Source organism: Ranitomeya imitator, chromosome 7 (assembly GCF_032444005.1).
Source record: "Ranitomeya imitator isolate aRanImi1 chromosome 7, aRanImi1.pri, whole genome shotgun sequence".
Taxonomy (NCBI): domain Eukaryota; kingdom Metazoa; phylum Chordata; class Amphibia; order Anura; family Dendrobatidae; genus Ranitomeya; species Ranitomeya imitator.
Window position 1 is genome coordinate 7,708,113 of NC_091288.1, and position 21,184 is coordinate 7,729,296.

The 21,184-nt window shown below is 42.8% G+C and overlaps 1 protein-coding gene across 2 annotated transcripts in view; it reads left to right on the forward strand.

Annotated features, from left to right (window-relative positions):
- Positions 1-19,036, forward strand: part of TFCP2L1 (transcription factor CP2 like 1) — a 31,110-nt gene extending 12,074 nt beyond the window's left edge. For both annotated transcript variants that reach the window (XM_069732639.1, XM_069732640.1), the window contains exons 3-16: positions 4,455-4,531; positions 4,610-4,715; positions 4,865-4,971; positions 7,509-7,661; positions 8,772-8,882; positions 9,766-9,857; positions 10,089-10,137; positions 11,539-11,592; positions 11,674-11,767; positions 12,881-12,971; positions 13,058-13,155; positions 14,722-14,864; positions 16,652-16,703; positions 16,787-19,036. In XM_069732639.1, coding sequence (XP_069588740.1) covers positions 4,455-4,531; positions 4,610-4,715; positions 4,865-4,971; positions 7,509-7,661; positions 8,772-8,882; positions 9,766-9,857; positions 10,089-10,137; positions 11,539-11,592; positions 11,674-11,767; positions 12,881-12,971; positions 13,058-13,155; positions 14,722-14,864; positions 16,652-16,703; positions 16,787-16,824 — 1,265 coding nt within the window. In that variant the 3' untranslated portion in view covers positions 16,825-19,036. The remainder of the gene's footprint in view (positions 1-4,454; positions 4,532-4,609; positions 4,716-4,864; positions 4,972-7,508; positions 7,662-8,771; positions 8,883-9,765; positions 9,858-10,088; positions 10,138-11,538; positions 11,593-11,673; positions 11,768-12,880; positions 12,972-13,057; positions 13,156-14,721; positions 14,865-16,651; positions 16,704-16,786) is intronic.
- The last annotated feature ends 2,148 nt before the right edge of the window (positions 19,037-21,184 follow it).

The window sequence follows — 21,184 nt, forward strand, 5'->3', positions numbered from 1 at the left end:
CGCAATTAAAAAGTGAATTTTTGGAATTCTGTCTTGATTAAACTTTTAGTCGGCTTGAGCCATTTTAACCTTGATAGTTCTCTAATGTTTTACAATTACCATACTTCCATGTAGTGCCACCTATAGATATTTCTACACCTACAATCATGCAGACATAGTGCAACATTTCCCGAAATGGGATTATCATTGTGTCATTGAGTGCATCCAATATAAGGAGATATAAACGGATATTACCCAGATATTGGCCCCATTTAATGATCTGACTTATTTGATATATTGAACCACGTGTCCAGCCTGATTTGCACACACATTCACGTCATTTGCTAGGTACATAGCGTTGATGACCAGATTCACAAGCCTCTTTTTTTCCAGTTCTTGTAAGATGCAATATTTAATCTGCTCAGCAGAACATCAGGGCTGTAATATTATCCATTCTTGTGTTATAATGTGCCAAGACCTTCTCCTAATGTGATGTCTGGGTGCTGCTTTCTGCATTGTGTGCCAGTGCTTCACTGTCCCTCATTGCTCTGCTTTATAAACCACTTTCATGGAGTCGTGTCTTCACTTTGTATGAGTGTTGACCTGTCGCCCCTCCAGCTGCTCGTCTGATGCTCCATCGTCAGACTCGTGAAGCTGCCGCAGCAGAGCTGGTCCTAAGCCACAAGTCAATGAAGTTCTGTGGGATCTTTCAGCGCTGGAAGCTGCCACTGACAGATTACATCTTCATTGTTCACGTGTCATGTCTTAACCTTTAGCCAATATCAACGTAAGATAACTTGTAAGGACTGAAGCTCGTGGCAAACTTCATCCTAAACCTCCTGCACTAAATGTCCCACAATGTGGACTCCGTCGGTGGCACAGTTCTAGGCTGAAGCTAAACAGTGAGCATTGCGGCAGAACTGTGGTCATCGCACAATGAGGGCCTCCCTGTCGGACGCTGCCTCTTTCCTAAGTTCTATCTCAAGATGAAGAGTTTCTACTTTTGTGCAGATCCTAATTGTCACATTATCCGGCATAGAGCTCTCTACAGGTCCACATGCTACATCATGTAGGGATGGCGCCTGAGAAATACTTGCGGAATATATAGTTTACAGTCTTCAGGACTCTGTATAAAGCTAGTATCACACCAGAGTATTAAAAAAAAAAAATTGTATGATTTTCATCCAGAAAAGTAGTATGAATTTTTTCTTGTTGTCCACATGCAATCCATTTTTTACTCAGCAACTATTAATCAGTTACAAAACCATGTACAGTTTCCTATTTTACAGAATTGTAATGCATCTGTAAAAATCGTATGCTATAGTGTGACTCCATAAGGCATCCGATTATTTATTTTCTTGCAGCCTTCAGATGTCAGAGACACATTGCAGCATGCTGCGATTTATTTTTTTTTTTTTATATGGATTGGTTATCAGTGAAAAAAAAAAAAAAAACCTTGCATGCGCACTGCATTCAATAATATGGGTCCAAGTTTTGTCGCTGAATGGGGTTTTCCTTTGACGTATTGAGAACTCTTGTCATCTATGGCTGCTTAGAATTCTACCTCTGGCCTCATGATCAAGCTGCTCGGAAACTCGCGGCCATCTTGCTCTCCAGTATCCAGTGGAAGCCTCTGCATCCACGTCATCCACGTCACCAATGGGCTGTTGTAGTTCTGGCTGAATGAAGCCATTATGACTGTGTACACTTGGCGTACATGGTTCACATGGCTGAAGAAAAGGCATGTCCATCATATCAACCTATAATCCTAGTGTATTGCTAGAGACTGAAAAGATGCTAATTTCCCATATTAGGGGGAAAAATCCTGCCTGACTCAATATATGCCAATTGTTGTAACTCCCTAGACCAGCGTGCCATCCTCAGAAATCTAGTAGCCATAACTTGTAATATGACAGTTTCAGTTAGTTCCGCATTGCAGATTCCGGTGCCCGCAGCTTGCCCATGCAGTCTGTATCTTTATGATCGGGTCAAGGAGTCCAGGGCCGTCTCCTTGGTCCACTACCTGCAGTGTAAGATGGAAGGGATGTGTGCTACTTGGTGATGAGGTGAAGAGAATCCTTGTTGCTTCCTGCGTGAGTTTTTCATGCAGGAGATTCCATCTCAAGGCCAAGTTGTAATCTCCCATTCCGGCATTCCTGGTTGTACCGCGCCTGTCGGTCACAAGTAATCAGATTCCCCAGCAATGACTGTCTCAGTGGGATCATGAAGCCTTTGACTTTCCCTTGGCTTGCGGAGCTGTAAATGTTATGACTTGTAGCTCCAGAAGTGGTGGAGAGCCACAGGCGGTCAGCTGCTATGGAGGATGAGAAGCTTTTACCCACCATTGTTCCCCTCAAAGTATATTTATCTAAACCAGAGTTTCTTCAGGGTTCTAAGTAACAGATTTTCAATTTTTGTATTTGACCAGATACAATAATATTCATGTCAGGATATGGCTGGCTCCAAAACAACCTAACCAAAAAGCCCAGAAATGGCAGAATCTAAAATGAGTTGACCCTCCTCTACCTGCGGCTCCTGGCGTGTCAGAGGAGACTAGTGCCCTGAATGTTTGGCCTTCAGTGGGCTCTGAAGAAACGGACATGTGGCCTTTCCTGGGGATTAGACTTCCAGAGACTTGAAATTGATAGAATGCAGTCATTCCTGGGGATCCGTATAATGTGTATGACCTCACCCCGTCTCTCTGCAGGACCGTCCTCCATCGTCCGCTCTTTATGATTTGTGTCCAGTTGTGTTCGCATATCTGAGGGAGTCTTTTGTTTTCCCAGTTCTGACCTGTTTTCTTTCACCTGTTTCCCTGTGGAGAAAAGCTTATACTTGAAAGAATTGGCCTGCTTGAGTGATACTCAGAAACCTGCACCCTGCTACCTTTGTGTAGGTGGGTGGGTAGAGAAAGCCCTGATGTACAACATGTGGAGGTGATGCTAAAATTACTCCCTTCTCACAGGTATCTATTTTGCTTTTCTCCCTCTATTTGCATTGAGACATTTACCGGAGGAGGGTCCATTCTCATGTACCAGCTCGTAGGGATCCAGAGCTATGATACCCCCGCCCTATGAGAATAGATCATGAGTAGACTTCAGTAACGCTTTATTTTTTTTCTTTAATGTGTTGCATGTTGAGCTGATTGGAGAATCATGGGTGTAGCATGCGTGTGACATGCGTGTGAGATGAGTGTTAGTTGGATCGCTGGCCATAAGGGAGTCTCCAGTCCGGGGAGGTGGGCTTTCTAGTGCCGCCTGATTAGAGTGATTGACATGTGACTAAATCCTGATGTGATTGGTTTTGCTGTGTAATTCCTGGCTCTGTCATGTAATTACAGTCCAGCCCTATAGAACTTTCTGTATCCATATAGATAAAGCTACAGTTTCTATGTATTTGCTACCTGGGAACGGATTGTTGCAATATATTCCCAGCAGTCAGATTGTTAGACAGGACTCGGCTGTAGACTGTGCCCGGAGCGGACTGTTCCCTCTCTGGATGGCAGATACGAAGCCTCCGGTACCAGTCCCCATCTGGGGTCGCTGTCTAAATTTAGGTGGAAATTCTCAGATTGCCCGGTACTTCTGAGAATCTCCTGTCTGTCCTGTGCCACCTTACTGGCTCGCGAGGTGTTACCAAGCAGGTACTAGTACTACGCTATTGCCATCTTGTCTTGATTGCAACATTTGGCAAAAGACGTGCCTGCTGATCTGGAAACACAGTAATTGCACAGTACTAGTTTAATTACTAGGCATTGAGCGTTTTTATAGCCAACTGCTTTGTCGCTGATGGGCGGAATAGCCTGTTACCTGGAACACTCTGATCCGTAGGCGATTTACTACTGAGTGATGAAGGATCACACGTGTCCTTGCCCAGGCAGCTCCCGCTATGTGTAGATCTGACTAGCGCCCTGTGTTTATTTTATGGCTTTATCCTTTTCGAAATGGAAAACTTTTTTTTTTTTCTTTTTTCTTTTTGGTTGGATGTGATTTGTTACCACTCAGTATGAGCCGTGTATAGAGCATCAGTCTGCAAAAATATTTTTCAACCTTCTGTGGCCCATGCAGCCCTATGTAAGACACTTATCCATTCATTTAGTGCCCATCATGGATATGAGTTTGTGGCGGTCTCCTGGTTTCATGTCTGACCTGATGAATGGCGCACACTTGTATTGTCCATGAACTGGTGGGCAGAATCTCGGCATTTGCCATCTGATTTTTGCTGCCAGCTCTTGAGGTCCATGGACTGCTGATCTGTTTTCTGTATGCTTCTGTGGTTGCGTGCTACATCGGTTGAATCCTGTGAATCTTGCGTATCGAGACAGCATGTCATTAATATCCATATTTTATATTCTCTTGATACATTGTAGAAGCAGCTGTGACATTTCAGGGAATGTGACCTAGCAAACCTGTCTTGTAAATCAGTAACTGCATTTCTGATGAAGGCTGAACCAGGTTTTGTCTCATTTGTTCCAGGACAGTCTTACGAAATTCGCCTCCTGGACAATAGAAAATTGGGAGAATACCAAGAGCCGAGTAGTAAAAATATCAAGGTAGAAGGGTGGGGGTGATTGTTCTGTGGTTCTGTGCGTCCCGTACCCAGATGACCGATTCCTATTTCTCGTATTTAGAGCATTATACGAGTAGTTTTCCATGATCGGCGGCTGCAATATACGGAGCATCAGCAGCTCGAGGGCTGGAAATGGAGCAGACCTGGCGATCGCATTCTTAATCTAGGTCAGTACAATTCTGGATTATCTCCCCATACAGTGTCCATTCTGGGCAGTTTCCCTGATTGCCAGTCAGTCTTGCTCCAGACCACTCTTCCTACTCTGCATGAAACGCTTTACTATATTTACATAATTATTATTCTGTTCCCTGCACAGATATCCCAATGTCTATTGGTATATTGGATCCCAGAGTGAGCCCAACACAGCTGAATACTGTGGAATTCTTGTGGGATCCCAGCAAGCCAGCCTCTGCATTCATTCAGGTAGACAGACTTGCTATTTAGGTCCTAGAATTGTGTAAAATTGTACATGGACCTCTGCTCTTTGTTTGTATAAAGAATCTATATAAAGTATCTCTCCATCAGCAGAATAGTGAGTGCAGCTCTGGAGTATAATACAGGATGTAACTCAGGATCAGTAATGTAATGTATGTACACAGTGACTCCACCAGCAGAATAGTGAGCGCAGCTCTGGAGTATAATACAGGATGTAACTCAGGATCAGTAATGTAATGTATGTGCACAGTGACTGCCCCAGCAGAATAGTGAGTGCAGCTCTGGGGTATAATACAGGAGGTAACTCAGGATCAGTAATGTAGGTACACAGTGACTGCACCAGCAGAATAGTGAGTGCAGCTCTGGGGTATAATACAGGATGTAACTCAGGATCAGTAATGTAGGTACACAGTGACTCCACCAGCAGAATAGTGAGCGCAGCTCTGGAGTGTAATACAGGATGTAACTCAGGATCAGTAATGTAATGTATGTGCACAGTGACTGCCCCAGCAGAATAGTGAGTGCAGCTCTGGAGTATAATACAGGATGTAACTCAGGATCAGTAATGTAATGTATGTGCACAGTGACTGCCCCAGCAGAATAGTGAGTGCAGCTCTGGGGTATAATACAGGAGGTAACTCAGGATCAGTAATGTAGGTACACAGTGACTGCACCAGCAGAATAGTGAGTGCAGCTCTGGGGTATAATACAGGATGTAACTCAGGATCAGTAATGTAGGTACACAGTGACTGCACCAGCAGAATAGTGAGTGCAGCTCTGGAGTATAATACAGGATGTAACTCAGGATCAGTAATGTAATGTATGTGCACAGTGACTGCCCCAGCAGAATAGTGAGTGCAGCTCTGGGGTATAATACAGGAGGTAACTCAGGATCAGTAATGTAGGTACACAGTGACTGCACCAGCAGAATAGTGAGTGCAGCTCTGGGGTATAATACAGGATGTAACTCAGGATCAGTAATGTAGGTACACAGTGACTGCACCAGCAGAATAGTGAGTGCAGCTCTGGAGTATAATACAGGATGTAACTCAGGATCAGTAATGTAATGTATGTGCACAGTGACTGCCCCAGCAGAATAGTGAGTGCAGCTCTGGGGTATAATACAGGATGTAACTCAGGATCAGTAATGTAATGTATGTACACAGTGACTGCACCAGCAGAATAGTGAGTGCAGCTCTGGAGTATAATACAGGATGTAACTTGGGATCAGTAATGTAATGTATGTACACAGTGACTACACCAGCAGAATAGGGAGTACAGCTCTGGGGTATAATACAGGAGGTAACTCAGGATCAGTAATGTATGTACACAGTGACTGCACCAGCAGAATAGTGAGTGCAGCTCTGGAGTATAATACAGGATGTAACTCCGGATCAGTAATGTATGTACACAGTGACTGCACCAGCAGAATAGTGAGTGCAGCTCTGGGGTATAATACAGGATGTAACTCCGGATCAGTAATGTATGTACACAGTGAGACCACCAGCAGAATAGTGAGCGCAGCTCTGGAGTATAATACAGGATGTAACTCAGGATCAGTAATGTATGTACACAGTGACTGCACCAGCAGAATAGTGAGTGCAGCTCTGGAGTATAATACAGGATGTAACTTGGGATCAGTAATGTAATGTATGTACACAGTGACTACACCAGCAAAATAGGGAGTACAGCTCTGGGGTATAATACAGGAGGTAACTCAGGATCACTAATGTATGTACACAGTGACTGCACCAGCAGAATAGTGAGTACAGCTCTGGGGTATAATACAGGAGGTAACTCGGGATCAGTAATGTAATGTATGTACACAGTGATTGCACCAGCAGAATAGTGAGTGCAGCTCTGGAGTATAATATAGGAGGTAACTCAGGATCAGTAATGTAATGTATGTACACAGTGACTGCACCAGTAGAATAGTGAGTGCAGCTCTGGAGTATAATACAGGATGTAACTCCGGATCAGTAATGTATGTACACAGTGACTGCACCAGCAGAATAGTGAGTGCAGCTCTGGAGTATAATACAGGATGTAACTCCGGATCAGTAATGTAATGTATGTATACAGTGACTGCACCAGCAGAATAGTGAGTGCAGCTCTGGAGTATAATATAGGAGGTAACTCAGGATCAGTAATGTAATGTATGTACACAGTGACTGCACCAGCAGAATAGTGAGTGCAGCTCTGGAGTATAATACAGGAGGTAACTCCGGATCAGTAATGTATGTACACAGTGAGTGCAGCTCTGGAGTATAATACAGGATGTAACTCAGGATCAGTAATGTATGTACACAGTGACTACACCAGCAGAATGGTGAGTGCAGCTCTGGGGTATAATACAGGATGTAACTCAGGATCAGTACAGGATAAGTAATGTAATGTACACAGTGACTTGTGTGGGGAATTCAAAGGCCTGTGTTTTTGTTTTTTACCCTATACTATAGATTTATAAAGCTAAGTGAATGATTCAGTTAGATCCTTGGATTACAGATTTGCTCTTTTGTATTAAGGTGCATTGCATTAGCACAGAGTTCACACCTAGAAAACATGGAGGAGAGAAGGGCGTTCCATTTAGGATCCAGATTGACACGTTTAAACAGAACGAGAATGGAGAGCACACTGAACATTTACACTCTGCCAGCTGCCAGATCAAGGTCTTCAAGGTAATTGCTAGAATGCACTGTCTGAAGTGATAAATCATGTCTTTATCATTCGCCTGGCAGATACTCTGCAAATATAAATTTAATTCCCCTTTAGAATGGCATTAAATAGAAACTGTTCAGTAGCTTTGATGGTTGCGTTCTTTTAAATTGACATCCAAAACTGCGGCCACAATTCTGCCGGCTTCTAAATTGAAACCTCTGCTTGTTCAGTGTTCTGTGGACAACCTTCTGGTGATTTCCATCCTATAAAGTGCGACGTTCACCCTGGTCTTCAAAGACACAATTACCTGCCCACAATAGGCAATGTAACATTATGTTCACTTTCCTGTGCATTGTGTCCATGGATGCTGATGGCAATTATTTAATCATAGATTTGATGCTCAAAGGAAAGACGGTCTGTGCTACCCTTTAACTCCTAAAAAGATAGGTGTGTGTCATGCCTAATAGAATGAATATATATATATATATATATATATATATATATATATATATATATATATATATATATATATATATATATATATATATATATATATACACACACACACAGATATTAAGCAATGTATGCGGTTATGATCCTTATTATTGTATGTAAAAAATATTTGGCAGAAAGTGTTAGGGTACCGTCACACAGTGGCATTTTGATCGCTACGACGGCACGATCCGTGACGCTCCAGCATTGTAACAATATCGCTCCAGCGTCGTAGACTGCTGTCACACTTTGCAATGTACGACGCTGGAGCGATAATTTCATGACGTATGTGTGATGTAGAAGCCATTGGTTACTATGCGCACATCGTATACAATATCGTGCACACCTTTGTTACACCATGCGATCATGCCGCCCCAGCGGGACACTAGATGACGAAAGAAAGTTTCAAACAATCTGCTACGACGTACGATTCTCAGCGGGGTCCCTGATCGCAGGAGCGTGTCAGACACTGCGATATCGCTGGAACGTCATGGATATATCGCTGGAACGTCACGGATCGTGCCATCGTAGCGATCAAAATGCCACTGTGTGACGGTACCCTTACCGTAATCATCCGGTGTTGTGATATGCAATGAAACCTAAACGATTGTTAAGTAAATGCTATTGTTTTTTAATAGCCCAAAGGAGCAGACCGGAAACAGAAAACTGATCGAGAGAAAATCGAAAAACGGACCGCGCTGGAGAGGGAGAAGTACCAGTCGTCCTTTGATACCACCATTTTGACTGAGGTGAGAAGTCACACAACACACAAAGCTTTGCCATCAAATTACATCTTGTGTTCTACTCTGTTCGCATCCAAAGCTGCAGTCGCTAATTTGCAAATTCCTGGTGATAAGAACTAGATTTGGGAGAATTGTTTGTCTTTAGATTTGACTAGAGGAAAAAGTAATCAGAATAGAAACATTTTATCATTCATAGGCTGAATTAAAAAGGTGTCCCATTTCTCAGATATGAATCTTGTAACAATGTTTGTGTCCAGTTCCAAGTGAACTAAGCACAGCAGCACTATGTTCTGTTCGGGATTCCAGGTGGATAGCTGAAATTGACCAACTTCTGTCCGGTTAGACCAGTATTATGGTATATGGCCAAATTATCTGATGTAGGATGTGCTCTGCCTGATGAAACTGATTTCACTCACATTAAACTGTGAACTCGAAGCAATTTATTCTTCTAGAAGATCAGTCTGGTGAGACGCGTGGTTGCGTCTCAGATTGTCGCTGTGTCGGCAGGACTGGGTCAAGACTTTTGTATATTTTCCATTCGCTGTTGGCAGAGGACTTTGTGATCTTAACAGTCCTTTTGTAAAGTTGCCGAAATATTACACCAAATATTGCAGCAGCCTCTTGGGAGAAGAGTTTGTAATGTTCAGTAACTTCGTTCTCTGAACATTCGTTCTCTGCAGGGAGTTTGTATATTCTTCCCGTGTTTGTGTGGGTTTCCTCCGGGCACTCCGGTTTCCTCCCACATTCCAAAGACATACTGATAGGGAATTTAGATTGTGATCCCCATCGGGGACAGCGATGATAATGTGTGCAAACTGTAAAGCGCTGCAGAATGTTAGAACTATATAAAAATTATTATTATTATTATTATTATTATTATTATTCTTAGTGTTCGCCTTGGCCGGATCTGCCTTATCAGTCCAACAGCTCCTCTTCTCCCGGATACAACAGCTCCCCGAACAGCTTCACCATCGGAGACGGGTATGTTCTTTTGTTGCTTTTAGTGTGTGTGGATCAGTATAATATCTGTTGTGGTTATTCGCTGCTTTCACTGCAGTCAGTAGGAAGTGTCGCCCGATGTTTTGCTTCCGCATGAGCTTGTCTGCAGGTGTTGGTCTCCAGCTGACTCAGCAGATTTTCAGCACTGCTCCTGTGGACAGCAGCATTTATCTGCTTACTTGTGTTTTACTTGTGCTTTTTTGCCTTTTTTAGCAACTGTTCTCCAACACCTCAGGTGGAAACTCCTACACTGCGTAATGATGTAAGTACGTAAAAAATGTGTAACCTCTAATGTAGGAAAAACCCGTATATCACCCTGGATCCCGGCTTGTTGCTGATTTGGATACTTCTTGGTAGAGCATAGGCTCAATTTAATATTGACCGCAGTTTTCGTGTGATATTAAAAGTGCAATATTACTGCAATATATTACTTGAAATATAATGTAACAATGACTTGAAATATAAATTAGCTCGACAATTGAGAAATATATATATATATATATATATATATATATATATATATATATATATATATATATATAATAAATTTGTGCCCCTGCTGTGTAATGGTTGTACGAACACAAAAGGCTCCACTCAGCATAATTAAAGCAAGAAGGGTTCAAAGAGTATATTCAATCATAAAATTAAATTTATTAACATAAATGCACATTAAAAAGTGCCAGAATATCGCTATCAAGGCAAGAAAATATATGGGGTGGTAATATAAATGTATAGCCCAGAGTACAAAAATGAAAGTTAAGTAAAGGAAAAGTAAGAGCTGCACCACAAACTGCAGGAGCGGAGTGGGAATGTATACAAGCAGGGTTAATCTAAATGTAAATATTGTGCAAGGACAGAGCAGCAATTAGAAAGTGAAATGTGAGCACCAAAAAAATGCTACAAAAATCTAACAATTGCTCCAGCGTCCATTATAAAGGTAACCTCCTCATGTGAGGTGCAGGGTAGGTGATGATGTGTAATGGCTGTGTCTGACCGTCCCTCATCTCCTGGGCAGAGGAGGAAGTAAGAGAGTAAACAGCCATTACCGCGCGGAATCACAGCTGATAATGTGAGGCGAAACCTTTCACTACCTGGTTTTCAGCAGTGTTTTGCCTCAGAGAAATACGTAGCTGTGACCCGATTCTGCCCTGTCTGTGTCCTCCCCTGGCCAGGAGCTGCAGTATGATCCGACCAGGCTCCTGCACGGACAGACACAGCTATTACACAGCTGGGGCACATTTATAAGATTATCTCGGAACAGGAACATTATTTTATTTTTTAAAGGAATCCAGTTATGGAAATTGTTGTTGTTCATAGTTTTGATTAAAATGTTACTTTGTTCGTGGGGAAAATCCCTTTAATAAAATTAAATACTTGGGAACAGCAGGAATAATTATAGCCATTATTCCTCCGATGTCGGGTCCTGTAAGTGGATTCTTGAGTACCTTTTCATAGATGTACGTCTGATGTACACCACATTTATCCAATGGATGAGGGTAGTTAACGGTCTGTAGTGTGCAGAGGGGATATGGTGGTCCGTATACTGTGGACATCCTCTGTAATATAGTGCTGCCTGTTTTATAGACTAGTTGTTCTGGTCTGACTGCTTAGTCAGGTGCTTTTGTTACATTTTTACCTTTTTAACAATGTTTCTTATCTGTAGAAACCAATTCCTGGATTTCATAATGAGACCTGGAATCCAGAAGAAAAAGCAAAGGTAATTTTCAAGCTCTGTTTGTTTCTGTGGCGTTTATATTTCTGCGGAAACCTCACTTATTGCTCATACTCCTCCTAACAGCATCTTGTGCCTTCGGCAAACATCCAAGACGTGCAGCAGTGGCTTCAGCGCAACAGATTCCCTCAGTACTGCAGGCTGCTGTCCAGTTTCTCTGGTAGGTGCAGTCTCCGCTGAGATGTTTTTTTGTTTTTTTTTTGTATATGGGGTATCCACTTTTTGAAGTTCCCTGGGGTGTTTCTCCTGCTTTTCAGCAATTCCCCCCCCCCCCAAAAAAAAAAAAGAAAAAACTAAGCGAAGAGTCAGTTCATGTATAGGTGCAGGGAGGCCTGTCTGCCAGCTTGCTGACGGTTTCCGACAACCATCTGACTTGTGACTACAGCCCTGGATTCATGGTTATTGTACAATATACGGTTTGTACATTGGTGGCAAGAGGTGAACTTGGGCTTTTAGCAGCTGTATTGCCAACTATGGATCCTTTTTATGACTCCTTATGCTTAAGATTGTTTAAAGGTAATACATTCAGATTCTGCCTTTAAGCCTAAGGGTATGTGCACACGTCAGGTTTTTTCCCTGACAAAATCCTGAGAATTCTGCCAGAAATCCGCATCTTTTTTCGCGCTGATTTCTTGCGGAATTTGCGCGTTTTTTGCGCGGATTTTTTGCGTTTTTTTTTTGGGGGGGGGGGGTTTTTTCAGGAATGTCCTTTTTGATATGGAATCCGCAAAAAATGAGCATGTCCATTCTTTTTGCTGAATGCGTTTTTTTTTGGCGAAAGTTTTTACCGGATTTATAGCGTTTTTATTGCGAAATTCCGCAAAAAACGCAAAAAATCCGGACGTGTGCACATACCCTAATTCATGCTGTTTCTTTGGGTCAGTGATGATGGATGTTGCGTGTAAATAAAAGATGTGAGGAGCAGCCCAACCCCGCCAATCACATGGCATCTACGTGATGAGTGTCTGCCGCATGATATTCCAGTTGCTGAAAATATTTTAATTTCTTCAGAAGTGATTGTTATTAGCTGTTAGGCCTAGGAGTGTTCCTGGCAGAACATTGCTGGCATCTAGAGGAGCCTCCAAGAACTCGCTTGTGTTGGTGGTTCAGGTTCCTCAACATTTGGGTAGACAGGTAGAACCAGACTGCTGGAGAGGAGTCAGGACCGCACCTTCCATACATTCTAGTAAAGATCTCCCAGGGATTAGATTTCCATCTATTAGTGGATTACATGATCCGGTTACATATCTGGCATTTTACCTATAATCTCCAGGTGCTGATTTATTAAAGATGACCAAAGAAGATTTCATGCAAGTCTGTGGTGCGGCTGATGGCATCCGGCTTTTTAATGCTGTGAAGGGAAGGTTGGTACAAGTCTCCTGCAGCCTGGAATTCAGTGATCAGCAAGATTTATAGCTGCAGGTGATGAATATCATGTGTGTTTCTGCAGGCATGTGAGGCCCAGGCTAACCTTATATGTCTGCCATGAATCTGAGCAGAACAGAACTGTCCTGCAGCACAAACGAGACTCCAGCGACTCTCTGTGTGGTAGGTGGCTGCTTCATGTTCACTTCTTATTGAAGAGGCTTTTTGAAAAAAATAACATCTTAGCATTTTTTTTTCCCCCATGCTTTTGGTTTCAGGTTTTTTTTTTCCCTAAACTTACCGTATTTTCCAAACTAGAAGACTGTTTTTCTCCAAAATTTGAGGAAAGTGGAGGATGGTGTCTGTCTGGATGTACCTTAGTTCGGCTGTGGGTGGGGGGCAGCAGCGACAGAAGAAGGGAAGCAGGAGCCGGCAACTGCAGCTATTAAAGAAAATGAAAATTCACTGCTCCCCATGCCCATATAGTTCCTCCCACCTCTATGCACTGAAGCTGGCGCCAAGAAGTGGGAGGGACTATGGGAGTGGAGAGCAGTGAATATTCATTCTCTTTAATAGCGGGCACACGTGATCGCCCAGCCACTTCAGGAAGCCAGCGGTTGCGGCTAACCGTGTGCCAGCTACCTAAAGAAGATGAATATTCACTGCTCTCCACTCCCATAGTCCCTCCCACTTCTTGGCGCCAGCTTCAGTGCATAGAAGTGGGAGAAATTATTGGCATGGGGAGCAGTGAATATTCTGACAGCTGACCTCTGTGTGTGTGTGTGTGTGTGTCTGGCAGTGACGAAATGCGCTGTCGCACTCTAAAATCAGCAGCTGGCATCAGCACAGGATGCTGTGAGGGAGGGAAGGTAAGTAGGAAGAGGGGACCATGTATACTAGGATGGGGATGAGGGGCCCATGTATACCAGGATGGGGATGAGGGGCCCATGTATACCAGGATGGGGATGAGGGGCCCATGTATACCAGGATGGGGATGAGGGGCCCATGTATACCAGGATGGGGAAGAGGGGACCATGTATACCAGGATGGGGAAGAGGGGACCATGTATACCAGGATGGGGAAGAGGGGACCATGTATACCAGGATGGGGAAGAGGGGACCATGTATACCAGGACGGGGATTATATATATCAGAGTGTGGGACATTAGTACAAGATTGGGGGACATTTCCCCTATATAACTGTCAGCACCACTCTTCCCCCCCCCCCCCCATATTTTTTGCTTCAAATTTTGTTTTCCACTCTCCTCCTCTAATACCTAGGTGCGTCTTATGTTCACAACCAATAAAAACCTGAGGTGCAATGATTCCAGATGCACGACCTGCTAATAGCTATATGGGATTGATCTGGCTTTTCCCGCGGTCTGAATAGTGTCCGGCCCTGTGCTGCTCATGTTGAAACTACATCTGACCTTGCACCTAGTGACTGATCTGTGTCACCTGGGGGAATGTAGAACGAGTTAATCAGACATTTTGTCTCCTGTTTCTAGGGGTGTTGCTTCAGGGTCTGTATTTCCTGTTAAACCTGTTTCACCATGTAGCACGCGCATAATTCCCCCAAAAAGTCTTGTATCTGCAGTTTCAGGCTCCTGTCTACACAATTGGTTATTTACAATAAAGTGTTTAATTTTTGTTTTTTTCTGAAGTCACAATTTTTTTTTTTAAGCACATATGCCGGTTTCCGTGCTTGTGTGTGCGAACAATCCCCGCTAACCTTGCGCTCTCTCTGCAGTGTACCATGCATTGTTCTTAGACGAAGCGACAGCCGTGGAATTATTGGAGAAGATTGCAAACTTGTATGCAATCTCCCCACAGCAAATCAATCAGCTTTATAAACAGGGACCAACTGGAATCCATGTGATTGTAAGCACAGAGGTGAGCACTTGAGATCTTCATTGGATTTCTTTCATCCAGCTTATATAAATTAGAAAATGGTGGCTAAAGGTGAATTCAGCTTTAAAAATCTAATGAGACTTCTACTTGTGACTTGTGACAGTAGATCAGGAATGTTCCCCACGGTCAGAAGCATCAAGTTCATATGACGAATGACACCATAATGGACGCAGTGGGTGACCGTGAGAGTAGCGCTGCAGGGCTCGAGGCGCGGTTGTCGGAGATATGATATGATGTACACGTCCATTAGGAACTCAAAATACAAAGTTCATTTGACTTTAACGCCTTAAGGAAAAAGGCAATTTGTAGTTTGTGTTTTCTTTTTTGTCCCCCTCTTCTTCCAGGCGCTTTGACTACTTATTTATGTTTTAATTTTATTTTTTCTCTGTGTAGCCACAATGATTAAGGCAATGCCACACCTGTATGGTTTTTTTCCTTTCTTTCCACGTTTTGATCACTATTTATTGCTTTTTTTTTATTTCTCCTGATTACATATTTTACTGCAGGGATAAATATTTCTATATTTTTGTAAGACTTTCTTGTTTTACAAGATGTAGACTTGAAAGAAAGAGACAGAAAAATAAAGACTTACTGGTATATAGAATCAGATTACAATGAAAAACATATGAAACTGAATACTTAATAGTATGCAGTAAATTATGATAATCAAAGTTCTTATATATCGACCAATCTGAAAAGGAGGTGAGACCTACAAGACTGACAATAGACAGGAGGGGAAAGGATAAGTATAGGTATTGGGACATGAAGAGGAAGGGAAAATGAACGACCCCGGAAACGAGGTTCTTGGATATTCAGGAGTTTCCATAAATGAATCCAAGGAGATCACATGAGATTGAATCTCTCAACCGTTTCATCATTCTAATCGGTACGATATTCGATTCCTTATATATTTTAATTGAATTTTACAGATGTGGCAATACCAAATATGTTTTAAAGAGATAAAAAGTAGAAAAATGGCTGTGGTTGAATATATATATATATATATATATATATATATATATATATATATATATATATATATATATATTTTTATATTAAGTACTTTTTATTTTTTCCTTAATGTTTTAGTACCTTTTTAAAGCACTTGAGTTGTGATCCTTTGATTGCTTGTTATACGCTGCCTTGCAGTATGTAGTGTAATGATGGACCCCTGGATGCCATAGTAAATCATCGCACCCCTTGATTGTAGAGGGTGGGGGTCACGATGCGAGCTAGTGCGCATTATCGATTTGTTTCTTGTAAAGGACTCTTGTTAATGATTGACAGCAGTATTCGAAGCCAGCTCTGGTGGTTGCTGTTAGACAGGTGTCAGCAGATAACATCGCTCGTGAGCCTGCTCCACCCATGAAGACTCCCGCACAAATGTACAATTTATGTCCAAGTGTTCCAAGAGGTTTACAGTCTGAGATTGTGTTGTGAGCAGTTTACATGGTGGCATTAATGTTGCACATCCACACTCTTGCTCCACTTCTGCCATCAACCACCATGGCCTACGCTGAACGTGCAGGGACTGCTGAGATCAGCCCATCCTAAGGGATTCTCATTGGGGCGCTCTGATATGATATGCAAATTATTTGGAAAGTTTCCTTATAGGTTTCTATAATACATGGAAGAACTTTGTACATAAGACCTGGTCCCTCTTCGTGGGTGTGAAGTTTCATTCTAGATTATTTGTAGCTCCAGGGTTTTGTTGGTCTCGCCTTTTTGAAAATGGGAATTGTAATTGTTCTCCTACTTCTCCTCCTCAGATGGTGCAGAACTTCCCGGATGAATCCTGCTTCATCCTCAGCACTCTGAAAGGTAGGTCCTCTGAGCCTTGGGTGATGGTCCTTGTGGGTCCTCCCTAGTCGCCTCTATTAACGGCTGTGCTTTCTGTTTTGCAGCAGAGAATAGTGCTGGTTATGACTTCATCTTAAAGTGAAACCCCACAAACTGTCAGAATGAAGACGGAGCCTTTGCCATCTGATGGGAGCATTAAATGGCCAGTGCACAAACTCCCAGTGTCCTAGTTGGTGTGTAGCAACATAGCACAGCAATGCAGAATTTGTATAGAGAAATGTTTAGTTTTCTAGGTCCAGTCCCTGGGGGGTGTCTTGTGGACCCCTCGTGGCTGCACTGTGAATTGTACAGATGTAAATATGTGAACCGCTCTTCTTGCATCGTCCTCTGACCTGTGATGGACATACCTGAAGCTTTCCGAACACTGGAGCCATGTCTGTGGATCTGGCTCTGCCATGATAAACACTCAGGACCCCCTGCTGACAGAAGGAACTTTACGTTATAGAATTTATGGGACCATCCAGGTTGTGTCCACTGGTATCAGTGTGCCGGTGGTGCTGTATGTGCGGTGCAGCCAGGATGACGCCAATAATATATATATCTACTATGAACACGTGATTGTAAAGACCACAAATGAATGTAATGTTCATGCCAATGCTATCTATACAGGACATGGGAATTATTTCATTGCTCCCCCATGATGTTGTGCAATTATTTGCATTTCTGTAGCCACTTTGCACAGTGTGGAACCTATCGCAGTTATTCCTCGTGGTACTGGGCACTACACAGCTCGGGGTCCTTGTAGCTCACTGTGGCCATTGATTTACACTATATAATATGATGTAGGACACTGGCATTTCTTAAACTTGAGTCTCCTGCCTCTCACTGCTCTGTTCTTGATTAAATTGACTGGAGAAGTGTTCCTGCCACCACCCAGTAAAATATATTTCTGCGGAATTGTGGCTGTGGAACTTTGTCTTGCAAAATGAGCCGCTCTCTTCACCCCCTACACACTTTCCCATTTGCTGCTTACTAAAGCTGGTGACGTGCGATAGACCAATTTATGCGGGGCCAGGTGCAAAGACCCCCAGATGCTGCGTCCTATAAACACCCTGATGATGCCGGTATGTAAGAGGTATAATATTAGAGTCACTATACTTAGATACGTGAGGGTTTTGGTGGTAAGGTTCGCTTCTACCAGCACTTCACAGAATGGCTATACAACAGGATGTCTGTAACCATCAGGACTGGCTCCAGATCGTTAGCCACCGGCTAGCTACTGGAGCAAGCAAGGTGCTGGTGATGTGGCCTCACCGGGCATCATAAGTACTGGTAATATTATGGAATATGCTCATCAGTACAGAACATATTGTGCCTAGAATGGAAACTTCCACAACACTTTCTTTTAGTTTTTTTTTTTTTTTTTATTCTCCCTGTATGAATCCTCTTCCGAGAGTTTTGTATGATGTGGTAGTGGTCCCCTGATATTGGATGTGTCCCAGGAAGTTCCTATTCTGTGCCTTGGAGCAAGATGCTGATCCAGCAGCACCTGGAGATGTCCGGGCTTACAAGATAGCGATGCCTTCAATGGGAGGAACATATCATTCCTGCTGCTCGAATATTGTGAGCTAACAATGTAGCATTTAACGTCATGGTACCAGTGAGTCCGTTCCTTTAATCATTAGATCAGACAAGAGCTGGGAGGACGACTGATCGATGATTTAAATATGGTGCTTTGTATCCAAAGAGGAGAAAAAAAAAATCAACAAATCTGCTGCAAAAGAGAATTGTATGAAAGAACGGGCAAAATCTAATCCCAGGAATGTAACTTCTAAATAAGTGTCGGGGTCCTACGTTTTTTGTCTCCAATTTCTCCTTTTGGGGTGTGGGGAGGACCTCAGCTGGTCTGAGCATTTGCATAAGGAATGGGGGTAGTTTGGTTTATCTCCTGATGGTCGGCGGCCCCTTTTTTTTTTTTTTTCCAATCTGCTTTTTCTGTGGTAAATTCTAGAGGTGAAGGTGATTGAATGTTGTTGTGATTGATTTTTGTTTTCTATCTGTATTTCCTACCGACATATGCTTTGTATTACTGTGCCTTTTATTATCTGCGTAGACGTTTCCTGTGCATTAAATCAGAAGTTTCTATGCAAACCGATTGGAGTGATCGACCTGCTGGATGGACAGATGACTGAACCCTTACTGCCATTCGTAATCCTATGTTGTTTTTTTTCCCCGTGTTTCTTTTGTACATGTATTGGGTGAAGCATATTTTGCACTGGCTACTGATATTGTACGAGAACATTCTAAAACTGGAATCTGTATTAAATGCAAATAAACCTCTTTGTACAAAACAAGAGACTTTGAATGTTAATTACGCAGAAATGACTGCTCAAATCTTCAATGGCTGCTGAAGGCTGCAGTGCCCATATTTCCATGGTTGGTGGCTTCATTGTCAAGTCTAAATGCCCCACAAAAGAATAAGTGCTCAGTGCCTCTTCATGACGGTTGTAAATTAATTTTCCTGTAAAATCTGAAGTGACAAGCACCATCCTGAGTCCGTGGCCGGTGGTAAAACTTCATATACAACTTTCAGAGCAAGGAGCAGGGACTTTGAAGACGACCCATAAAACTGGGTTTCTATACGAGTAGCTCTCCTTTGTTGCTGTGGTTATTACCAGATTTTACATTTATAAATTGGCTCTCGGGCTTTCATTGAATGCAAACATTTAGTACCTAGTTTGTTCTTTTAGATGCCTTTGCTGTTATGGCCACATCTACTATCTTTATTTTTATTTTTTTTAATGGTGCTGTATACTACCCCTTTTACGTTTTAGTCCAGACTCGTGCTGGTTTTGTTGCATTTTACTTCACAAAGATTATCGCACTTTAAAGCAGGGCTGCAAATTAGACTTTTTTTCTTTTTAAATACCGGTAATTGTCAGATAGTGCTGTGGCTGATCATGAATGATGACCGTGAGTCTGAACGTAGCTTCTGGGCTGTGTAAGATTGACATGCTTTCTTGGCACAACCCGCTGTACGTTAAGCTATGGTTTCAGAAGCTGAACCAGTGCCATCACCAACAAGTGTAAGCGGCATATTCTAGTTCCAGCATGTAAGTGATTGAAAGAGTAGTAATATCCAATATACTGCTAGATAGAAGAAAACCACTAATTACCTACAAAAATGAATAATCTTATAACTGGGTGGCTCCAATATCAGCTGCTACAAGCCACGGACATAGAGCCACCACTTACACTGGAGACGCACAGCCAAGAGCGGACCGCCCCGGAGGACCGATGTCTAAATAAATGCCTCAGGTTCCCCTCTAATAATACACTGCTTCTTTTGTACAATATAGTATTCTTCTACCTCGGAGGAACAATGACCATTAGCCCATGATAAGAGCTGGTGGTTCTTGTGACCCCAGTGTTGTATCAAAGGAAAACCTGCGGGAGATTTGTTGGCTAGATACCGGCTAACGTATCTGAACAGAGAACAGCCCTTTTTAAGGTTTGTGCATACGATGCGGATTTTGCTGCGGATCCACAGCGTTTCCCATGAGTTTACAGTACAATGTAAACCTATTGGAAACAAAACGCGCACATGCTGCGGAAAAAAACGTGCGGAAACGCAGCGGTTTACATTCCGCAGCATGTCACTTTCTTCTGCAAATTCCGCAGCAGTTTTACAACTGCCCCTATGGAAAACCGCAGTTGTAAAACCGCAGTGAAATCCGCAGAAAAACCACGGTAAATCTGCAGCGGTTTTCCACTACAGATTTATGAAATCTGCTGCGGAAAAATCCTCAGTAGACCAGAATACGTGTGCACATAGCCATCAGCCTCTCCAGGCATAGTGTGATCAGCGCACGCCATCACCCCCACCTCTGATTTGCAGGTATCTGTTCCAACAATTACCAAACTGAGAACTGAATTCCTGTCACAATGTGGATTGCATTAAGTCTGGTTTACTACCTTCACATATAACGATACACTGTATTGATCCCGAGGGAAATGATGGTATTACAGCAGCGTTAGAAATAGTATTACATCCAGTAATTACCAGACACAGATCCTGCACACGACTGACCACATTACATCACACACATTTGGGTGAATGTAGGTAGTTCAGTCTCTGATCATTGCCATCAGTGCTCCAGCCACAGGCCATTGTTATATATCCCCAGCAGTGGGCACAAACCATTTCCTGAATTTCTCCTTCTTGCACCTTAGTAGGACTAGACGGCTGCTCCATGTGCTCTTATAGTGGGTGCATTATTGATCATTATAGCCCCACACTTCTGAATTCTATCCTCCAATACCTCCACAGAAGAGTCCAGATGGAGCCACCAGCCGCGCTTATTAGCGTCAGCTACTCGCACACTGCTGCCCTAGCAAATGATGGCAAAAAGGATGGCGCTTGATCGCAACATTTTGGTGGTTGTTGGAGGCATACAATGTGGTTCCTTGTAAGCCGTAGTCTTCTAAAGATGCCCCTGAAA